General features: G+C 55.1%; 2 protein-coding genes across 6 annotated transcripts in view; both read right to left on the bottom strand.

Annotated features, from left to right (window-relative positions):
- Positions 1-1,639: 1,639 nt before the first annotated feature.
- Positions 1,640-15,740, bottom strand: part of LIPE (lipase E, hormone sensitive type) — a 19,720-nt gene continuing 5,619 nt past the window's right edge. For 4 of the 5 annotated variants that reach the window (XM_019629032.1, XM_019629028.1, XM_019629031.1 and 1 more), the window contains 9 exons: positions 9,911-10,446; positions 7,724-7,814; positions 7,451-7,596; positions 7,053-7,238; positions 6,552-6,846; positions 5,530-5,757; positions 5,138-5,314; positions 2,635-3,056; positions 1,640-2,226 (listed from right to left, as the gene is read on the bottom strand). In XM_019629032.1, coding sequence (XP_019484577.1) covers positions 2,008-2,226; positions 2,635-3,056; positions 5,138-5,314; positions 5,530-5,757; positions 6,552-6,846; positions 7,053-7,238; positions 7,451-7,596; positions 7,724-7,814; positions 9,911-10,446 — 2,300 coding nt within the window. In that variant the 3' untranslated portion in view covers positions 1,640-2,007. Of the gene's footprint in view, positions 2,227-2,634; positions 3,057-5,137; positions 5,315-5,529; positions 5,758-6,551; positions 6,847-7,052; positions 7,239-7,450; positions 7,597-7,723; positions 7,815-9,910; positions 10,447-11,827; positions 11,960-15,740 lie in introns of those variants that run through there. The other variant, XM_019629030.1, reaches the window with a different exon arrangement.
- Positions 13,051-15,740, bottom strand: part of CXCL17 (C-X-C motif chemokine ligand 17) — a 22,528-nt gene continuing 19,838 nt past the window's right edge. Inside the window, exon 4 of the mRNA XM_019629033.1 lies at positions 13,051-13,487. Coding sequence (XP_019484578.1) covers positions 13,390-13,487 — 98 coding nt within the window. The 3' untranslated portion in view covers positions 13,051-13,389. The remainder of the gene's footprint in view (positions 13,488-15,740) is intronic.

Genomic DNA, 15,740 nt, shown 5'->3' with positions numbered 1-15,740 from the left:
GCATTAAAATGTTTCATGACCTCTAAATACACACACACACACACACTCACACACACTCCCTGCATCAACCTCCCTTGAATTATTTCTCATCCCTTTTACAGCTGAAGTCTTGTGGTGCATCCACTGGCTCAGTCCCTTATCTTCCATTTCTTCCTCAACCCTCTTCATCTGGCTGCCCGCCTCCCATGGCCCTGCAGTGGTTCTGAACAAGGTCACCGAGGACTCACCCGCTCATTGCTGAGGCCTGAGGGTAACATTTGGGTCCTCATCTGACACAGACCACTCCCTCCCGTCTGACATTCCCTTTGCTTTACATCCTCTTCTTTCCTTGTCAGTTTCTTCCCTCTCCAGCTGCTCCTTTGAACCCTCCAGGGCTCACCTTTCACTGCCCACCCTTTACTGGGGGCTATGGTCCTTGGGGCTGTGTCCTGGCCCTCTGCTTGTCCCACCTGCCCTGTCTTCCTGTAGAGGTTCTAGTCCCTCAGCTCCAGTCAGAAGTGAGCACCCAACCCACTCTCCTGCCTCTTGGATTCTCACTAATACCTTTTGATCTTTCCGTGTGCAAAACAGCCTTCAGCATCCCTCCCACACACCTGAGCCTCTTTCCAGTAGACAGCCTCACTGTCCACCTGCTCCCCTGGTCAGACCTGAGTGACATTGTGGTCCTCTTGCTCTCCTGTCACCTGTTCCATCCTCAATAAGCCCTATTCATCCAGCCTGTTATGGTTCTGGGATCTGCTCCACCCCTACCCTCATGGCCTCTGCCCCTGCTCAGGCCTATCTTCTCCACACCCAGCCTCCTCTGCTGCCACCAGGGCTCGTCTTGCCCTTTTCAGCCTATCCCTCAATGTCTCAGAAGGCTTTTCAGTGCATGAGCTGATCCCGTCCCTCTCCTGCTCCAAGCCCTTCTGCATCTCCTACTGCCCTTGTTATAAGCCAAATCGCACTCCAGGCCCTTGAGGATCTGCTCCTGCTGACCACTCCAGGCCCCTCAGGACATTCCCCACTTTGCATCTAACCTTCTGGCCAGGCAGAGAGAGGCCTTGATCACTGTCCACTGGCTCTCACAGCCTTGCATATTTCTTTTGCTTAGCAAACTTGTGCTCATCCGTTAAGGTCAAGCTTGGATCACCTCCTTTGTGAAGCTCTTCTTGACTATCACAGATGGAGCCCATGACAGCCTGTGTCTGCCCCCATCTCTTCCCCCATTCTCCCTGAGTCCCTTGAGGGCAGGCCCTGGATAGAAACCATCTCTGCCCCAAACCCAGGGCCTACAAAAGGGCAAGGCTACAGTCTTGGTTGAGGGACTGAGTGACTGTCGCAGCTGGGCAGAGCTGGGGCCTCCAGAATTTTGGGTGACCAGTTTGTTTCTGGTATCCTGTTAGCTTTGCTCTAGTTCTCTAGGTTTGGGTTTCATTTGGTGGGTGCTGGGGTTGGGTTGGTAAAGGGGAGTATCTGAGAACACAGAGTGCCCTGGAGCTCTACCTGGATTAAATGTGCAGGGGAGGTGGGTCTGTTATGGGGGAGTCCTCAGGACCTGGAAGTTGGGCCCCCAGCCTTTTATTCCAGTCCCAGGTTTCTCGGTTCCCAGCCGCAGAGTTGATGCTGCCCCCTGGTGGACGATCCCACTTGCGAGAGGCCAAACTAATTAAATACTTTTATTTACAAACAAAAACAAACCGACCTGCAGGTAGGGCCAGGCCCCGCCCCTGCGGTGGTTGCAGCAGCAGAAGGCAGTGGTGGCGTGCAGGTCCAGCCGTCTAGGAGACTGGTTTGAGTGAGCCCCCTCCCCCTCCGTCGTCTCCCCACCTCACTTAAGGCACAGACCACCCCCTCCAGCCGCCCGAGGCAGGGAGGGAGCGACCGGAGCGGCCAGGAGCCCCTTGTAGTCACCGTCCTTCCCTGGGCGCATTCACCACGGAGGCCGATGCAGATGGGAACAAGAAGCCTTTAGTGTCGCCCCCCACAGCCCCCACGTCCCCACGCGGCCTGGCTCCCGCTGGTGGCTCAAACCGGCGGCAAGGAGGGCCCAGGCGGAGTGAGGATCAGGCGGATACGCTCCACGCACAGCGCTGCTGCCTGCCGCGTCTCCTGGCACACTGCTGCCAAGCTCAGGAAGCCATGTGGCAGGTCCTCCACAACGCGCAGCGTCACAGGCTTGCCCACGTTTCGCAGCCGTCGTGCAAACATGACCGAGTCGTCCAGGATGGGGTCCAGCGCGCACGCCTACAGGACGGCGGAGATGGGGCACAGGGAAGCAGCAGATGAGCCAAAGGAAGGGGAGGGACACGTGGACATACGGAGGAGGGAGACATGATGGGGAGTTACAGAATGAGTTTAATTGGGCTCTCTGGCCTCTGCCCGTCTTTTCCTTCCCCCAGAGATCTACCATCTCTTTCCCCTTTCCCTGACTCTTCAAGCCCTGTGGTTGCTCCACAGCCCTATGGAGCTCAACAAGATTGCAAAAGAAAATGGCAGCCCTGACTCCCTTCTGCCCTCCCGTTCCAGGCACTCCCTCCTGGTGGTACACCTCTCCCCTCAGGCCAGGCCCCGCCCCAAGCTCTCTTCCCCAGGTGCACCTGCTCCCCACCCGCCCCACTTCTCACCGGTTCGTGGTCCCCATCTGGTGCTTACCACAATGTGCACTGGTGGCAGGCTCTGCAGCATGCTGTCAGGTGCCAACAGCGGTGACATGAAGGGGTTCTTGGCGATGGGCGATGAATACAGGGGCATCCGCGTGGGACCCTGGCTGGAGCGCCTGGGGTGGAAGCCCTCCGGGAAGGCGGCACTAACACTGTGGCCTCTGTTTTTGGTGTTCGACTCATCCTGGGCCTCAACCTCTTCTGGCGCACCCTCAGACCCAAGTAAGAAGTTGACGTCTGAGGGTGTGGAGGGGCCGAGTTTCTCGGCTGACAGTGACAGCTCAGAGGTGTTCGATGTTTCCGTGCTGCCCCTGAGGCTCAGGTCATGCAGTGTCAGGCTCTTGAGGGGGTCTGTGCCCAGCGGGTCCTCAGGCTGGGCCAGCGCTGCTTCAGACACGCTGCGCCGCATTGGCTCTATGAGAAGAGCAGGGTCAGGGGCTGGTGGGGGCAGATCAGCTGGGTTGGGTGTGTGTGTGGCTGGCAGGGAAGGTGATAGGAGGGGCAGAGGCCTCTGGAGGAGAAACTGCATCCTAGGAAGGGCTGTGGAGGCCTGGAGTGTTCCCCTAGACACCTTCCTTGGGGAGGGATGGGGAGCTCCCTGGTGCCCAGGAGCAACTCCAAGGCCATGTGGAAGGAGTCACGTGGTCCTGGAGGTGCAGCTGTGTTCTCATGGAGGGGTGTGGATGTGTGTGTGTGTGGTGACTGGGAAGGTTAAGAGCAAGTCATTTTTACCTCTGGGAGTCTCCGTTTCTTCATCTGTACAAAAGGGATAAAAATAGTCCTTCATAGGAGGTGCTGAGGACTCAGTGGCCTAAGATATGGGATTAGGTATTGCTACCTCCTGGGAGGTCATAATATATCAGTATTAATATTTTATTACCAGGCTTGGCACCCTGTTCCAGATGCCTATGCCTCCTGGTCCAGCATGAGGCCCAGCTAACGTATGGCCACTTGACACAGAGGGTGTGAATGGATTAAAGTGGAGTAGGGAGCTGGCCCATATGGCTTGAAAGGGAGCTAAAAAGAGTATTGGAGGCATATTAGATTCCCAGGGATCCCCTACCTGTTGTAGCCACATAGATCTGTTCCCAAAATGTCCTTTGTGTTCTTCAGTTTTATCCCTTCCCTTTGGGTGACCAGGCAAGCAAGTATCCAAATAATGCTACAGATCTGCTTCCGGCCCACCTGGTATGCCCACCTTGGCCTCAGTTCCATTAATTTTATCAGGCCCACGCTGCTTACCACTAGGACAAGGACCCTGTATTTTCCAGTTGTTTTTCACTTGTCTGTATATATCCATGAAGGCAAAATGCGAGATATGAGAATAATTGTATAAGTGCTCTGTGACCCAGGGGTTACTGGAACAGAGCTGTTGGTGAGAGTCACAGGGCACAGCCAGTCAGGGTTGCTGGCATTTTCTAAGAGCACCTACTGTGTGCCAGGTATTATGCTGGGTTCTTGGCACAAATGGGTGCATGCAGTTCTTACAACCACCTTATGAGGCAGGTACTCTTGTTGTACCCATTTCACAGAGGAGCAAAGCAAGGCTCACAGATACCATTATTTACCCACGTCACCCAGCAACCGCTAAACTAGTGTTTCTGCAGGGGGCCCTAGGGGCTTACACCTGTCTGACACCTTTAGCCTACAAGGAAACCCCAGTACTCAATCGTCTATTTGTCTAAAATTCAAATCCCTTTTGTTTTTGTATTTATTTGCATCTATTTGAATATCCTAAAATTAAAAAACTTAAAACACATCCAATTGGTATAACTTTCTGAATAATAATTTTCTGAATATTCATCTGCTTTTGAACATGCAATTCCTATTAACTCAGAAAATACTGCTGATTTGCTAGAGATAGAAAATAAGTTGAGTTGGTTGTGCTTTAAAATCCTTAAAATGTTAAAAAATGGTGGGAAAACATGGATCCTTGGATGGAAATGATTTTGGCTGCCTGAGGGTCCTGCCACCCACCCAAGGCTGGGAATCTCTTCGACTTCCTGAGGTCCACCCAGTCTGTTGATATCCCTGCCCCAGCCTCATAGGTCTGCTCCTGGAGTTGGGGTATTATCCCCATGTACCTCTGTTAAAAGTCTGGAAAGAATCTTAGAGAGCTAGATTCCCATTTGAGGGCCCAAGGGATTCTAGTAGCCTTCTCAGGACTAAAAACCAGGACATGGGCAGGCTTTTCTGAGTCATTTCCCAGGGTGCCTTTCTGGGAAAGACTGTTTGGAAAGCTAAATCTTATAGTTCCTGGGACTGGGATGAACTAGGGGACCAGAAGTCCCTGAACTTCCAGGATGTGGACTGTTGTAGAAAATCAAGGCTTTGTGACAGAGACCAGGGATAGATATGGGGCAGAACCAGGAAGCTGAGCTTTGCTTCTCTGAATGCCCCAGGGCACGGCCCCTTTCCTGCCCCAGGACTTGTGGTGTGCCAGGTTGACTCTCCTGGGCATCCCGGATGAGTGCCTGAGGGAGGGCCACACTCACCTCCCATGGACACTGATTTCAGGTGGGACTTGTGCCCGCTCAACTCCAGGAAGGAGTTGAGCCACGAGGAGGCACTCAGGCGGAGGTCCCTGAAGAGCAGGGCTGTGTCCCGCCGTACCAGCCCCATCATGCCCAGCGCCTTCTGGTCCGAGTCAGAGTGGTCCTCTGTCTCCCCACCTGCGGAGTGTATGTGGGGGCTGAGTTGATCCCTTCTCTTTCTGGGACCAACACCCAGAGCTTCAGACATCTGTGCCCCCAGGGACCCAAGAATAGCTGATCACTTCAGTAGGAGTCTTAGATTCCTCAGCCCTAGGAGACTGGGCTCTAGCCCATCCCTGCAGGCCCCAGGCATCCTGGCCCCTTAGTCCCGGCTATGGGGGTGTGGGCCTTACCCGCATAGGCACTGACGCACTTGCAGAGCACGCTGAGGGGAAGCAGGGGGTCCATGAGGCTCATAAGGCGGGAGGGAGAGGCGGTGGACTGCAGCATTGTGGCCGGGTAGGCTGCCATGATGCCATCTGGCACCCGCACCCCATAGGCTGCTGCCCGAAGGGAGACGGTGAAGCAGAGGTTCCCGCCTGCGCTGTCCCCTGCGAGGCATATCCTCTCGCCTGTCGAGCCTGGTTTGGAGGGGGGTTTGGTTATACCTGGCATGGGGGAACTCAAGCTCTGGGCCAGGAGTGCTGGGTTCTCAGAGGGAGGGTGTGGGGGCCCCAACTCCAAGGTCTAGCCAACTGCATGGTTAGACACTGGTAAACTGATGCAGGGATTTGGACCCATTTGGAAGATAGCAATCAGAGGACCAGGATGACTTAGGAGATAGAGAGGCCTGGAGATCAGGAAGCTCTGGGGAAGCTTGGGAGGCTGGAGGGTGGAAGTAAGGAGGATGGTGGGGGTTGGGGAAGAGGGGACACAGAGAGAGGGAGGGAGATGGAAGCCAGGGTTCAGGCTGTCAAGGGGCCATGGGCCCTGTGCTGTGGGGCACAGTCCCACCCTGCTCTGTGTCTCCCAAGATGTAGGAAGTGGGGGGTCAGAGGAGCTGAAAAAGTGGGCTGGAGATGTCAGGGGGTGGGGCAACAGGAAGGAAAGAAAAGGTCAGAGAAGACCACCTGAGGGTGGTGGGAGAATGGAGTGTCAGGGCTGGAGTAGGGAGCAGGAGGCAGAGGAAGTGGTTGATAGAAGGTTGGTTGGGTAAGTAGTGGGGCAATGGGGAGAGAGCGCTGAGGCAGAGATGGAGGCGTGGGCAGGAGCGGGTAGACAGGTGGCAGAGGGCTGGGTGGTAGGAGATGGAAGGGGAGGCAGGGGATGCAAGACTGAGGCTTGAGCAATGAAATGGCTCCCCTGTGGTGTGGGCTAGGGGCTGAAGCAGGCTGGGGCAGGAACGGGAGCTGGTGACAGTGAGGGCTGGGCTCACCGAGGAGGGCGCAGTGCTTCACGGCCCAGCAGTAGGCGTAGAAGCACTCCTCCAGAGCTCGGGGGAAGGGGGCCTCGGGGGCCAGGGAGTAGTCGATGGAGAGGATAGGGACGCCCAACTCCTGGGCCCAGCTCTTGAGGTAGGGCTCGTGGGACTTGGAAGTCTGGGCCACGAAGCCACCCCCGTGGAAGTGCACGATGAGGGACTGTGAGCGGGGTGCCTGCTGCGGCCGAGGCCACAGGTCTAGGCTTCTCGGACCCTCAGACTTCACCAGGCGGCTGAGCTCCTCACTGTCCTGGGGGAAAGAGAGGAGGAGGCAAAGAGGTGGGTGAGGATAGGGGGGCCTGTGTGGGCCCCCCCAAAGGGATGTACTCAGGGAGACAGAAGGGAATGGAGGATGGAAGCGAAAGAAGGGAGGCATCTGGTTGCGGGTGGGTGTTGGGGAGGGGCTGCCCATGCCCTTCACTCTGTACTTGTTCCTGGCTGAGGAAGGGGCCCTACCTGTCCTTCACGCAGGTCGTAGGAGATGAGCCTGACGAGGACTGGCCCGGGACCCGTGTGGGCCAAGGGGGGTGAGATGGTGACTGTGAGCTTGGGGTCAGCGATCAGCGGCATTTCAAAGGCCTCTGGTGGCAGGCTGAGCAGGCGGCTTACCCTCACAGTGGCCGATGCCATGTTTGCTAGAGACTGGTGGGAGAGAACAGAATGCTAGAGCATTGGGGAGGGGCGGCATACAGGGGTCCCCCTCACAACTCCCCTCAGATGCCCCTTTTTTCTCTTATGTGCCATCCCTTGGCTTGGAGCCCTGCAGAGACCTGGTGTGGCCTAGATTGGGTCTCTGGGCTTCAGTGTCCCCATCTTGTAACAGGTTGGGGGCTCTCACTGGGCCTCATGCTCACCGATAGCACCTCGATCTCAGTGATATTCCAGAAGGCTTTCCAGAAGTGCACATCCAGGTTCTGAGTGATACGCTCAAACTCGGCCCCACGCAGCTCTGGGTCGATTGCAAAGCGGCCGCTGGTGAAGAGGGAGCTGGCAGCCACACCTGGGAGTTGGGGGGAGGGGGTGTCAGGGAAACCAAGTGGGCCAGGCTGTGGGGGCAGAGTTGTGGAGGGAGGGACAGACAAGAGGGGAGGGGTGGTACGGACAGGGCCCGGCTGGCCAGGACTCACTGAGACCGGTTTCGTTGCGTTTGTAGTGCTCCCCGAAGGATACCAGCCCGATGGAGATGGTCTGCAGGAATGGCCTGATGGCGGGTGTGAACTGTGGAGAGAGGCTGCAGTTACCCACTGCCCAGAAGAGGGACTGGGGGCAGGAAGGAGTGAGGGGCAGACACTGTCATTCAGCAAACATTTAGTGGACTCCTACTGTGTGCCAGGCACATACTATATAATGCCAAGTAATAACTAATGCTTTGAAAACACAATAGGTGGAGGGGACACAGAGTGATGACTAGGGGTCAGGCTACTTAGATGGTCTCCAGGAAGGGACTTGAGAAGGGACCCGAATGGAGCGAGGCTGTTCTTGCAGAGGGCACAGCAAGTGCAAAAGCTTTGAGGCGGGCAGTGCTGAGGGTGGATAAGAAAAGCTGGGGCCAGACTGGCTGGAGCAGAGTGAGCTAGGGGACAGGGGCAGAGGGTGAGCTCAGAGATGCAAAGGAGGCTCACACAGGCCTGAGGAATTTAGATTTATTCCAACTGTGGGGTGGAGCCACTGGAGGGTTGTAAGCTGGAAGTAAGATGACACAGGGATTTCCTGAAAGTCAGTGAGGACGGCAGTGGGGACCGGGTATGGGGCAGCAGGAAGGCAGATGGGAGACGGTCAGAGATAGGGCCAGAGATCTTGAGGCAGAAAGACAGCCAAAGGGGGAGACAGCATCTGAGAGGAGCCAGGCAGCTCAGGAAAGACAATGGGGAGACAAGATCAGAGAAAAAAAGCCACCGGAGGCTGAGCATGGGGCCAGCAGCATTCTTCTGTTCATTTGGCAAATACTGGCCCAGGTCCTACTGCACACTAGGCACTGGGCTGGAGCAGGAGCTGAGCAAGACCCAGACAGGGGAGGCCTCTCCCCTCCTGCGGCTGACATGTTATGGGGGGAGGCTGTCCTGTAACAGCACAGCTAGCCCTCAGAGTTGCTGTCAGGAATGGCCCTGCCCCTGGCTGGGGGCCCAGAGAGCCAGAGAGCACAGGGGTGCCTGGCCATTGTGGCTGGATGCTGGCTGGGGTGGCTGTAGGATCTCTCTCCCGTGACTCCAAGGTCATGGCTGGGACACAGGGAGGAGCTGGCTGGCCCAGCTGGGCTGATCAATATTTGTGGGTTCAGCTCAGGAGAGGGGAAATTCCCCCAAACACCCAGGCTGGGTTGATGAGGACAGCATGTCCCACAGGGAAACACGGAAAGGTAGGGTGAGATAGAGGTTGAGAGACTGCCAAGATCAGCTAACACTGAGGTGGGGGGAGGCCCTGAGAGGATCTGAAGGGCTACAGGGTCACGCAGCTCCAGAAAGTCCTGCTGGGGTTCCCTGATGTGGCTGGGGACTGGGGGACCTGGCACTGACCCCAGACAGTGGCAATTGGGTCTCTGCTCTGAGCCTGTTCCCTCCACCCCCCAATTTTCTGAGTCACCAAGCTACTTTTCCTAGGAATCTGAAGGCCTCTAGGCTGCCTCCCTCTCAGTGCTGTGATGGGCTGTATCTCCCAGAGGGTGGTCTGGGTGGGCAGAGGGTAGGAGCTTGCAGTGGGCAGGGGTCAGGGTCCTAGTTCAAAGGAGATAGGGGTTTCAACTAGGTTTTCTTCACTATCACCAACTTGGATACATTCCTTTGCCCTCCCCCGTGAAAATCCTGATTCTACAGCTCCTTAGGTGAGTCAAAAAGCCCAGGCAGACCTGGGTCAAGTTGGGTCTCTTGAACTTCCGTAAAATGGGGTTTGCAACCTCCCACCTAGGCCTCCAGTGGGGATCACTAACGGGGTGTGCGCTTACAAATGGGCCTTTGAGAACAATACTGACTACCCTCTTAGGGGGTCTCAAACTCCAATGATTTTGGGGGCCAGACAGGTCATATAAAAGAGTGAATGGATCCCCTAAGTGTACAACGATAGACAGCAGTGGGTGCCTGGTGCAAAAAGCTATGCTAGTTAAAGATTTCTTGCTACATGGTGGATTCAGCTTGGAGGCCACACGTTTGAGGTCCCTGTGGGGCTCTGTCTGCTCTGTCTGAGCTCCAGACAGCTTCCCCTTTCCCTGTCTGCAGGTTTCTGAATCATGACCCTTGTGGTTATTCTACTATTATATTGGGCCAAGTTAGGGGTCACCTGGTACCTTCATCTGGACCCAGAGGGCCAGGGCGGGGGCTCACCTGGAAGCCCAGGCAGCGGCCATAGAAGCAGCCCTTGTGCAGAGTGACATACTCGCGCAGGAAGTCGGCGGTGATCCCCTCATCACCCTCGAAGAAGAGCTCCCCGGGCTGGTTGGTGGTCAGCAGGCGCTGGGCGTAGTAGGTCAGGGCGCGGAGCTGCGTGAGGGCAATCAGGTAGGCCTCCAGCTCTGCCAGGTTGTGGCTGGCGCGGAAGAAGATGCTGCGGCGGTTGGAGGCCACATAGCGCGACTTATGCAGCAGGTGTGCCAGGCAGCAACGGGCCGTGTGCACCAGGCTGCGGTACCCGTTGGCTGGCGTCTCTGCGTCCAGGTCAAATAGGTGCGCCACGCCCAGCAGGTGGCCCAGGGCTGGCTCCAGCCCCAGCGCCTGCTCCCGAATTCCCGCAAAGACTCTCGACAGCCGCCGTACTGTCTCCCCAGGGCCTTGGCTCAAGAAGAAGGCCATGTTGTCCTCCGCCAGCGTCACCAGTGACTGTGTCATTGTGTGTAGGTCCATGCTGTGCATGAGCCGCGAGGCTGCAGGAAGATGGAGAGGCTTATCAGGCAGGGCTGGCTCACTCCTTGCTCAGCTGGGACCCTGGGCTCCAGGAGTCCTGGCTCTATCCCCCTCCTCTCTCAGATCCAGGAATCAGAACCCAGCTTTCACCTTCGGACCCAAGGCTGGAGTCTAGGGTCCCCATCCCCTTCTTTTCTTAGGACCCATGAGCCCAGGTACCCAGACCCTGTTTCACTCCTCAGTTGCTAGGAGTTTGATCCCTCAGCCCATCCTTCCTCAGACACAGGAATCCAGGTACCTGGATTCAGGCCTCCTCTTCAGGTTCTAGGAGTCCCTGCTCTCTCCTCTACCCAGGAGTCTTCCTACCCCTTTCTATCTTTCAGGGACCCAACAGTTCAGGCATCTGTCTCCATTTACTCTCCTGGGCCCAGGACTCCTTCTAGGTTCTGGGAAATCTGGACCCCAGTTGGTACCCTCTCAGGACCCAGGAGTTCAGGCCCCCATTCTCCCTCCTTCTCAGGCCTCAGGTGTCACCCACAGGCCCTTTCCCTCAACCAATATTTGGGAGAATTCAGCCCTCAGCCCACTCATTCTCATCTACCTGATGGTGTCCCAGAACACTGATCCCAAGCACAGTTTTCCTTCTGAACCCAGGAGTTCATCATTCTAGCCTTACTTAAAACTGGAGTCACTCTTGGCCCTTCCTTGTCCCTCAAGTCTGGCTGTGGAACTCCCTCCAAACTCCAGCTTCCTCCCTCTTTCTCTGCAGGGTCCCAGAGCTTGGTTGTACTCCTCCCCGACCTGGGCCCCCTGGCCTTTGAGCCTGTCCACTTGGCTTAGATTGCACGGGCCACCCCTGCTCCCCTGCCTGGAACAGCAGTACTCATAGTCATCGCTGTCACTGACCTTGAGCTCATTCTGTGCCAGACCCTGTGCTAAGAGCTTTCTGTGTGTTTGCTCATTTGTCCTCGCTCTTTGAGACCCAGACTGCATCGGTTCATGGTTTAGCTATTAGTGGTATCATCCCATTTTACAGGAGAGGAGACTGAGGCTAAGAGGTGTTAAGTAAGGAGCTGAAGACTGCATTGAAAGCGCCAGAGCAGTATTCAAACCCAGATCTCTGGGTCCAAAGCTCTCTTCCTCCTGGGGCTCTGGAGGCTGGGCCTCGCTCTGGTTCTCAAAAACTTGCCCTGGACTAGGCCTGACTGCCCACACTCGAGTGTCCCCCTTGGTGGGGATGCTGCCCTCTGCTCCAGACTCTTCCTGCAGCCCACCCAGCACCTTGCCTGGCTCCTGGGTGGATAGTCCCACCCCCACCCCCACCCCCAGTGTCTCCTCTCCCTTCCAGGTCCTGGTGTTTGGCAGCGGCCATTCCTGTCTCCCAGCTGGCCGTGCACTCACCCCTCCAGGCCTCTTCGGAGCTTCCCCCAGGCTTGGACTGCTGGACTGTAGGACTGTGGCTCGTGCCTGGGGTGATAAATCGGGGGAAGGGCCCAGTCTGCCCAGGGTGTGGCCACTGCTGCCTGCACCTCCCACCCACAAGGGACAGTGAGAACCACGTGCTGTAAATAGAGCACAGAGCTCAACTCCCTGCCCCCCTGCCTGCTCCCAGCCCCAGCTCAACTTGGAGTCCTTGTCCTAGGCTCCTCTTACTGAGAATCCTGGCATCCCCAGCCCCCTCCTCCTTCAGACCGAAGAGCGCAAGGCCCCCAGCCTCCTTTGGACCCAGGAGTCTCAAGCCCCTGTCCTGAACGAACTCCCCTCTCACCCAGCCGGGCTGCCCTCCCGCTCTCCAGGGTGCTCTCAGGGAGCAAAAGCCCCATGACCTCAGCTCCCGCCCCTCAGGCTGGCCCTGGCACAGGCGGCCCCAGCTGTTATGGGGAGAGAGAGGGTAGCCAGCCCTGCCTGTCCCTCCTGGGAGGACAAAAGCCGATTAAGGGCAGTGCCAAGCTCGGCTAGGGGCCTGAGCCACAGGTCCTACTGTGTGGTGTTCCCACACCAGGCGCCGTATATCTGCCACTTACGCTTCACAGCCCAGCCTGCTATGACTGTCCTCCTCACATACAGAAAATCAAGGCTCCAGGAGACACTTCATTCGTGTCAATCCACGTGCACCTTGCCTAACCAGCTTTTTCATCCTTTAGGGCAGCGGTTCTCAACCTTCCTAATGCCGCGACCCCTTAATACAGTTCCTCATGTTGTGGTGACCCCCAACCATAAAATTATTTTCGTTGNAAGGCATTCTACATGCTAGGAAACTGGTCAAGTTTTTTTTAAAACCTATATTATCTTTGCTATGACTATGTCTGATTCTTTTCTATACCTGCTTTTCCCCCCCACTTAGCTCTTACCTCAGAAAAGTTTTTTGAAAGAGCAAAAGAATACAAAGTTGGGCAGTGAAGAGAGAGAGAGAGAGAGAGAGAGAGAGAGAGAGAGAGAGAGAGAGAGAGAGAGAGAGAGAGAGAGAGAGAGAGAGGTAGAGAGAGGTAGAGAGAGGTGGTGGGAAGAAGTGTGTGTAGATATAGAATCTGGATTGAGTTTGGAGTGAACAGAGTAAAGTGGGTGGGTCATCTGGATTGAATGTGAGTTGCCAGACCCCATTTGAAAGAAACGATTTTGACCTATTACGTTTAAAAATATTTATTGATTTCTGATTGCTAGTTGCGGGTTGTATTTAAGGTCAGATGGGACCAGCTAGGAAGCCGGGGTTTCCTGGTTTCTTTCAGATAATTAAGCTTACTAAGCCTGGGTAAGGAGAGGGCACGGGAAAAGACTGATAAGAGAACTCACTGGAGGGAACAATAATCAAAGTAATCGAGGAAAAAATGCCTTTTGAGAACGCGAATGATTTAGGGAGTGAGGACAGGGAGGGGGAGCCTGAGGTGGGAGAAGAACATCCTCTAGGGTGCTTACTGCCTTCTTGACTGAGAATGTTTCATTGGGGGAGTGGGCTCTCAGAGCTCCTACAGAGGCAGAGCGAAGCTTGCTAGCTGACAACGTTTGATAAATTGCTGGCAGGCTCTGGAGCGCTTGTTTGGCTTCCGGTGGTGCCTTCGGTGCCCTAGGGTGAAAATAAAGGGGAGAGACTTCTATTAAAAAACATTTTAAAAATTTATTTTTATGAGAGCTTTTAAAGTTATAAAAGTAAGACTCATCCAGTGGAAAAAAATATATATCCAGGAAAAAGTAAAAGGACACCTCCCNCGCGACCCACAGGTTGAGAACCGCTGCTTTAGGTCTTAGCCTGTCACCTCCTTTAAGAGGCATTCCCTAACTGCTCCTCCCCATCAGAGGCATGGCCCCCACCCCCAGCACTATTTTCTGCCATCATACTTAAATGTTCTTCCTAGAATTTTACACATGTACAAGTACACATTTGCTTCTTTACATGTTTGTTGTTTGTCTCCCCCGAGGGGGAGAACCAGGCTTCAGAGAGCTGATACGTGTGGAGATCGGGCTCTTTAGGAAAAAGACTATAAAAATCACAAATACAAAATTAGATATAGGGTCTTGGAAGGGGCCAATGCAAATGAGGCCTCAGTGTCATCTACTTGGCTGGAGGTGAATCCTCCTGTTTCTCCCCCTTACGTGCTGTTCCCATGAAGGCAGCGGTGGCCCCAAGGCCTAGCACATAGGGCTCAGCAAGTATTTGAAGGAGGAAGGAAAGCATGAAGAGTCAGACTGGAGGGAGAAGATGATGGATGTGACCTTGGGAGAGGACCACCCCTCCCCAGGGCAGGCGAACAGGTGGAATGAGGCCTCTAGAGGCAGCTCAAAGCTTGGTGGCTATGACAACAGAATACTAGCCCTAGCCACTTGCCAGGTGATTCTGGCTGAACCTGGTTTCCTCATCTGTAAACTGCACTTGACCATTCTGCCCACAGAGGGTGGGAACTGCATTTTGTAAATGGTGCCCCCTGGGTGACCTGTTCTGCAGCTGTTTGCTTGGTGGTTCTCCCCTGGCCTCCCTCATGTGTACTGGGTCATTTTTCTCTGGCACACATCGCCCTCTAACATACTACATAATTGATTCTGTTTGCTGTCTCCCTCACTAGGTTATAGCCTCCCCGAGGGCAGGGACTTTGTGTTTTATTGCTGTACCCCCAACCCTTGCAGTGCCTGGTGTGCGGCAGTGTGCCACAGTGTGTGGTATTTATTGCATAATGGACTGTGGTTTCCCACTTTATAAAGCCGCTATTATTTACTTCCTGTCTCTGCGGTGGGGTTCTTTATTGAAGAAGAGGATGGAGGAGACCTGGACAGAACAAGTGACTTGCATAAAGCGGTGGGGAAGAGGCTGGATCCCAGGCCTTCCTGACTCCAGGGCCCTGCCCTTTGTCCTGGTCCAGGCTGTTCCCTGGGGGCTGGGCTGGGTGGAGCTGGCAGGAAGGGATGTTGAGATTGCCAGAAACTTGCCAAGAATCCCAGGCAGAGGGCACTGGGGCAGGAGCAGGCCCACTAGGACCGTGGGCGAGGACTGGGGCAGAGGTAGGGCAGAGGGGTCCTACTGCCTGGGCACCAGCTCTTTGCCCTAAAAAGCCACTGTGCAGCTGAACCCAGCCTGGATTTTGGCCCCTGGGGACTGAGCAGGGCAGTGGGGAAGGAAGTGGGGGGAGGATGGAGGAAGGGCCAGGCATGGGGCCTCAGAAGGGCAAGGGCTTCTGATGGGGAGAGGCCTGGGAGCAGATGTAGGAGGGGGGCCAGTGAATGTAGCCCTCCCAGTGAATGTGTTCCTTGAGAAAGAGCAAACACTGATCTAATGGCTGCTGTGTGTCAGGCCCTGTTCCCTTTATGTGCTTCACGTGAAGTAACTCATTTCATCCTCCCCATGACGCATCAGGTAGGGACCATTATCACCCCTTTTGGAAGATGAGAAAACTGAGATACAGATGACATGCCGCCCATGTCATGGTGTCATAGGTCACAGAGCCAGCAAGGGTGGCATCTCTTGTCTCTGCTGTGTTTCTGTGTGTATCTAAGTGTTGCTCCTTCTCTGTCATGTCTCAGTTGTGTGCTTTCTGGGTGGTCAGGCATGAGTGTGGAGGCTCACATGCATGTACGTATGTACAGGTCACGGCCAGTGTTGGTTCTTCTCGCCTGTGTTTATGGGTGGGTGTATCGACATTTTTTTCTCCACTTGTGCGTTTTTCTGTTTCTTGGTATGTCTGAAGGTATGTTTGTATGCATGTGTCACAGCTCGTTTGTGTTTCTCAGCCTGTGAGTGTATCTGTGTTTCTATTTCTCTCAGACTATGAGATTGTGTGGGTATGTGTTTATATGAGTATGGATGTATATTTGTGCATACTACGGTCTC

The sequence above is a fragment of the Hipposideros armiger genome, unplaced genomic scaffold, assembly GCF_001890085.2.
Source record: "Hipposideros armiger isolate ML-2016 unplaced genomic scaffold, ASM189008v1 scaffold_824, whole genome shotgun sequence".
NCBI classification, from domain to species: Eukaryota; Metazoa; Chordata; class Mammalia; order Chiroptera; family Hipposideridae; genus Hipposideros; species Hipposideros armiger.
This window is presented reverse-complemented; position numbering and strand designations above follow the sequence as displayed.